We start from the raw sequence: 6,470 nt of genomic DNA, 5'->3' as shown, positions 1-6,470 counted from the left end.
TTTCTAGCTTCTCTATTCATCTATCTCAGCATATGCATTTTTGCTATACTCATTTTCTAAGTGTGTTTTTTTTTCCCCAACTATCCAACACTCTACTCTATACAATATAGTCAGCCTTACAAAATTTTTTCCTATAATTTTTCTTTTAACCTAAATAGTATTTGTGTATCATTACATAAAGCTTCAGATGCGCCCCTCCATTTTGCTCATCTTGTTCTAATTCTATATGTAATATCCTCTTCAATCTCTTCCATGGTTATTTGATCTCATGTTCTATAAATTATGTAAGATCTGTACTCCAATATTTAACTTTTTAAAGACTTCCATGGTTATTTGATCTCATGTTCTATAAATTATGTAAGATATGTACTCCAATATTTATTTTTTTAAAGACCATTGTTGGTTTCAAAAACATGAATTGTTTTTTGAAACAAACCGAACTCTCTTTGCTTGTCAAAACAAAAAATGGTTAAAGAGCATTCATACTTTTTGCCTATGTCGCAATTTTAAAAGTAAATAAAGACAAAAACATTCATGTTGTAGGACACCCCTACAACATGAATGTAGTGATTAATTTATTATATGAAATATAGGTAGATAGATAGACAGATAGATGTATTAGACTCGATTAGCTTGTGGAAAGCTCCATTTGTTTCCACCCCTACTAGCACCTCCCTAATAATTCAAGCAAGTTATATATTAGATAGATAGGTAGATAGATAGATGTGCATATGTATTAGGCTCGACTAGGCTCACGAGCTTCACATGCTCGCGTGTATTGATGCATGTGTTTGTAAATTTGTTGGTAATTTTCAATCCCAAACAGGTTAGTTTTGGATTAGGGCTGAGGTTTTAATACATTATCATGGGCTTAGGTCTGCAAGTCAGGTTGTCTGATTTTAAGAATTCCAATTACTTTTTGGTGAGAAAAAAGAATTTCAACTACATCAAGCAGGGATTAGGGTTTGGGCCTATTAAAAAATTTAACAAATATTCAACCCAACTCAACTCAAGTTGCATCTTTACTTGGGCTGGAGGTAGACCTCAACCTAACCCAATCCTGCCTGAGTTGGACCTTGGTTTCCTAAATAAGTAGTAGATCTATATTTCTTTCTCATGATACATTTTACCCATATGGTCCATTTAGTGTTATCTGGTTCAATCCAATCAAATAGTCCTCAACATACTTGAAAATGTTTAAGCATACCAAATGCTTTTCTTATAAGTTTAACAATTTCATCTCACGCCACACATTTGGAATATAGTGTGATATCCACTTAAATGATACAACCAAGTCTCCGCTACAACCAACTAGAGAGATTACCCCACCTTCAAATGATACAATGTTCCAAACCAGTGGTCAACGAGGTATTTGCAAGTTGTGCAAGTAAAAAAGCTATATGCTTAGCATTGCTTCACTGCTTTCAAAAGTGTAGGCTTAAATCAGGACAACACGCAAAGAAGATGTAACTCAATTTATGAGGCATTTGGTAAATCTTTTTGTGTGGTTTATTTTGGGCTTTTCAAAGTTTAGAAGATTAAAATTTGATCGTTCCGTTTGGTGATGAAAGACAAGAAACCAAACAATACTATGCCCTAAAAAGTTCATGAAAGTCCAAGATGACAAAAAATCTGGGAAATACTTCTAAATGCTCTAGATCTTTAGGCTCAGTTTGGAAGGAATATAAATGCAAATGTATAGAATGTAAAACCTTATATTTTGTATGTATTTGCATTATATATATTTGTATTTGTGCTCCTTCTAAACTGATCATTAATATAAATATAAATACAAATGTAGAGTGCAAAATCTTATATTTTGTATGTATTTGCATTATACATATTTGTAAATATTAATATGCAAAACCTTTTATATTTCGCAGGTGATCACTCTACCCCAGGGCCCAGACTGATTTGTACTAAAACGACCAAAGACACAAAGAGCGTGCATTAACAAACCAGACCACACGGAGCCGTGACCGGCGCCCAGCGCCAGAAAAGCACAACGCATGGCTCAGCCCAACAGAATTTCCAGCTTAAAAACCTACCACGTACATTCTTTCCTTTCACAGTCGTCAGTACCATGGCATTAGCTCATCTCCTTCTCCTCTCTTTCGTCCTTCCCTCCCTTGAAGCACTTTCGAATTCATCTACCTTCCTTTCGCACGAAGGCAATCACACCATGCAAGCCATGATACAGCAAGTTTGCGTGGATCTGGCCGACCCTGAATCCTGCTTTTCCAACTTCCGACGCGAATACGAACTACTGGGATTGAAGAGCCCAGCTGCAGTTCTCAGTGCTGCCATCAAGGCGTCGATTGTCGAAGCGAATCAAGCCATGAATGTGGTTAACAAGTTCGCTAACTCACCGACGACTCCTCTTGAAAAGATAGCCATTCAAGACTGTATGGAACTCCTCGACATGTCGGTGTACGAATTGTCATGCTCTTTAGGGAAGACGGAGAAAATGATAGATGTCTGTTATGACTCCAGCCTCCACGCGTGGCTGAGTGCAGCTCTGGGCAACCAAGATACCTGCTTGGAAGGCTTCGACGGCACCGATGGTCGCATTTCGGACTGCATCAAAGGGAGCATATACCAAGTGACGCAACTCATCAGCAACGTACTGGCTTTGTATCATAAGATGCTTCATGGTTTCCCCATGAGTGAAACTCCCGTCTATGATCCAGAAGACGAAGGGAGCTCCGATGATTTCCCACCGTGGATGACAGGTCAGGATCGTGATCTTCTAATGGCAGGTCCCAACGGTGAGCATGTGGACATCATTGTAGCGCAGGACGGGAGCGGAAATTTCACGTCGATCATGGAAGCAGTGAACCAGGCTCCCGATTACAGTCCCACGAGATACACTATATACGTCAAGGAAGGTGTGTATGAAGAGATTGTAGACCTGAACAAGAAAAAGCAGAATATCTTGCTTATGGGGCAACAGATGGATACCACGGTGATCAGTGGAAACCGGAGTGTCGTACAAGGATGGACCACGTTTCGATCAGCCACCTTTGGTGAGTTTCTGTCGAATTAAGGTCCAACCTCCGTAATAATGCGCAAATGGTTAGGTTATACCCGGAACCATATGCAACTGACCTCAAATCGAAATCCATCTTTGAACCCGTCCTAGCTAATTTATAAAAAGGGTGGGATCTGGTTCTAAATTCTTGAGACCGATTTCAGGGTTTAAATGTTTATCTTATCTGAACCGACCGGAAGAATCAGTTTTTATTCGCCTTGTGAATTTATGAAATTTAGGGGTGCAAATGGATCGGATGATGATCCCCCTATTTGATATCGGAAGATTTGATCTGATATATGTTATATATTTATTTATATAAATATATATATATATATATATATATATATATATATACATGTTATTTATTGATTTATAAATATATTATTTATATTGTATTTTTATAAATTTGTTATATTATTTATTTTTATAAAAACATGTATATATATGATGAAATAATAATAAAAATTACTTATTTTTTTATTTTTTTCTTTATTTAAATTGGTATGTTTTATTTTTCTTTTAATAATTTATTAATTTTTAAAGTAAACAAGTCGAATCGGATCAGATCCAAAGATTCAACTTACCAATAGGATTCAAATTCAGGTTGAAGCCTATCAGATCCACCATAAACAATGTCAGATCGGAATCGGATATACCCTTATTGGAATCCAATCCGTTTGCATCCCTATTGAAACTGGTCTTAAAACTTAAGTTGCATTAAAATAAATCCCAAAATAATTTGAGGAAGTAAAGACTTGAAGCCAAGCACTCATAGTTAGGAAGCCCTTTTGGTCTCACTTTATCATTGAGTCATAAATACTTTGGTCATTTTTTTTTTAATATTTAAATATCTATAATAAGTTATGTAAAAATAATATTTACAAAATTAAAATTAATAAAAAAAGGTTTTGAAACATACGCATTAATATATAAAGTTTAACTATATATTATAATTATTTAAAATCAAGTTTTTAAATAACTTGTTCCACATTTTTTCAAGGGAGAAGGAAAGAAAAAAGAACAAATTTGAGGAGTAGATCCTCTAACTACCTCCGGAACTGTCAAAACCAAATCTGACGCTGAAATCGACTTTCAAAGAATAGGTTACAGCAAAAACTTGGGAATGACTGCCTTCAAACCAACCGAACTAAGCCGATCCATACTTCCACCCTTGATAAATTAAAGATGGTGCTTGACCTGGTTAAATTTCATTCATACTTAAACTTAGGGAAATTGTCTAAAATTCATGATGAGTTTTCAGTATTTCTCTTAAATTCACCACAATATTTCAAAATGTCTAAAAGTCACCATGTCACTAGCTTGACGTTAAAGAGACTAACGGGTGTTAATATATTACCATATTAACTTTCATAGAAAAATATAAAATATATACATATATTTTAATATTTAGACATGAAAAAAAAGTTTTAAAAATATTTTTAAATATAAAATACATAAAAACACAGAAATTACAAAAAATATAGAATTTGCACACAAAATAAAAAATTATTTTCAAATTATAGAAACTAAAGAAATTGAAAAGCAAAATCAGAAAATAAAAATTGTAGAAAAAAACACCAAAAATTATAGAAAAACACAGAAATTGTAAATTAATAACAAAAATTACAGGAATTTTTATAGATTGTAGAAAATATAAAAATATAAAAAAACAGAAATTATAAAAAACATTGGAAATTATAACAAAACACTGAAATTAAAAAGCAAGAAAATTGAAAACTGAAAAAGACCATTTTCCTCTAACTCGTCATTCAATGATGATTTGGCCATGAAAATTGTTATTTATGCTGACATGGACACCTCTCTTAAGAAGCATTAATGGTGTATCAAACGGTAGGTGAGTTTTGGAAAATAAAAACTTACTCATTTGATGAATATTAGACACTTTGAAAAGTTGTGAATTTAAGAAAAATTCTGAAAAATCATTACAATTTCACTTAAACTTAAAATCTTGATTGACACCACGTTCACATTCTTGAATTTATGGCAGCGGTAACGGGACAAGGCTTCATAGCCATGTTCATCACATTTCGTAACACGGCAGGAGCCGAAAACCATCAAGCTGTAGCACTCCGGGTGGACTCGGACAAATCGGCGTTCTATAACTGCAGCATCGAAGGGTACCAAGACACCCTGTATTCTCACTCACTCCGGCAGTTCTTCCGCCGTTGCCGCATCTTCGGCACCGTCGACTATATATTTGGAAACGGCCAGGCAGTGTTCCAGAACTGTTTTATAGAAACGAACCAGCCATTACCGCAACAACAGGTGACCATCACTGCCCACGGTAGGGCGAACTGGACCCAGAGCACGGGATTCTCGCTACAAGATTGCAGAGTGGAAGCCACGTACCCGGCCTACTTGGGGAGGCCTTGGAAGAAGTACTCAAGGACTGTATTCATGGGGACTTACCTGAGTGATATGGTTCAGCCGGAAGGATGGCTGGAATGGAATGGTAGCTTTGCACTCAGCACCTTGTATTATGGCGAATACGAAAATGGAGGGCCTGAATGGTTGCCGGAAAGACGAATCAGGTGGCCGGGTTTTCACTTGATACCAAACAACGATGCTAGAACCGTCTATTTCTTTTCGGTCGATTTCTTCATCGATGGCCTGTCGTGGTTGCCGGCCACGGGTATCGAATTCACGACCTTCCGGTCTATATTCAAGCCCTATCCCACCTAACTACTACCACTACCAAGAATATCTAAACATTTCTCTTTGAGAGGTAGACTATCTATATTTCTTGATGAGAATAATAACTAAGATGGTATTACGTACTACTAGTCATGTAATGTTAATAATGCATTTGTAACTTTTGAGGAAATATTTTATCATATAGTAGTGTTGGGCGAGTCGGGATTTGCTAGTTCCTCACTGATCGCTCCTCACAGGGGAGACGTTCTCAATACACAGTGGGATATAGCAGCGAGGTCAATGTGAGCAGCAGATCGTAATTCGTGTTGGATTAAGTTGGGGATTGGTTAAAAATAAGTGCTTGTTTGAATACATACTTATTTTGGACGGGAACCACACCAATAAGCAATTATTTGCATTTAATAAATAAGCCTGAAATAGAATAAATACTTATTTGAGATGCTCAAATTATGGATTTATTTTTAAATGATTTATCAATAAGTGCTTATTTCATTTATGGCTTATCTTGACCGGCCATGTCATTGTAAAAATACCTATAATACCCCTGTTTAAAATAAGTATTTTTTTTCATCAAATGCTCATAATCATTTATTAGAATAACACTTATTTTTTAGATTGCATTCCCAAACTTAGCATTAGACATTTAGGCTATATTTATTTGCGATACAAATGCCAAACCGGGGTATTTATGTACCCTGGTTCAGATTTGTGAGCATTTATTTCACATACAAAAGTGCAATGGTTAAGAGGTCAAAAATGC

General features: G+C 35.6%; 1 protein-coding gene across 2 annotated transcripts; it reads left to right on the top strand.

The window, feature by feature from the left end:
• Positions 1-2,044: 2,044 nt before the first annotated feature.
• LOC148867587 (putative pectinesterase/pectinesterase inhibitor 22) lies at positions 2,045-5,889 on the top strand. Of its 2 annotated transcripts, none has more exons than XM_088975804.1 (2): positions 2,045-2,888; positions 5,043-5,889. In XM_088975804.1, the coding sequence occupies exons 1-2, from the start codon at positions 2,084-2,086 to the stop codon at positions 5,735-5,737; spliced, it is 1,500 nt and encodes a 499-aa protein (XP_088831930.1). In that variant the 5' UTR covers positions 2,045-2,083; the 3' UTR covers positions 5,738-5,889. The 2 variants fall into 2 exon arrangements, with proteins under 2 accessions (XP_088831930.1, XP_088831929.1); XM_088975803.1 differs by having other exon boundaries at positions 2,045-3,026.
• The last annotated feature ends 581 nt before the right edge of the window (positions 5,890-6,470 follow it).

Source organism: Nelumbo lutea, chromosome 3 (genome assembly GCF_056320005.1).
Source record: "Nelumbo lutea isolate HS-2025 chromosome 3, American lotus-T2T, whole genome shotgun sequence".
Lineage (NCBI taxonomy): Eukaryota > Viridiplantae > Streptophyta > Magnoliopsida > Proteales > Nelumbonaceae > Nelumbo > Nelumbo lutea.
The sequence above is the reverse complement of the archived record's forward strand: the minus strand, read 5'-3'. Positions and strand labels throughout refer to the sequence as shown.

Coding starts and splice junctions, on each gene's coding strand:
- LOC148867587 (XM_088975803.1), top strand. CDS start 2,084: ATGGCATTAGCTCATCTCCTTCTCCTCTCTTTCGTCCTTCCCTCCCTT. Junction 3,027..5,042: donor GTTTCGATCAGCCACCTTTG/GTGAGTTTCTGT, acceptor AATTTATGGCAG/CGGTAACGGGACAAGGCTTC.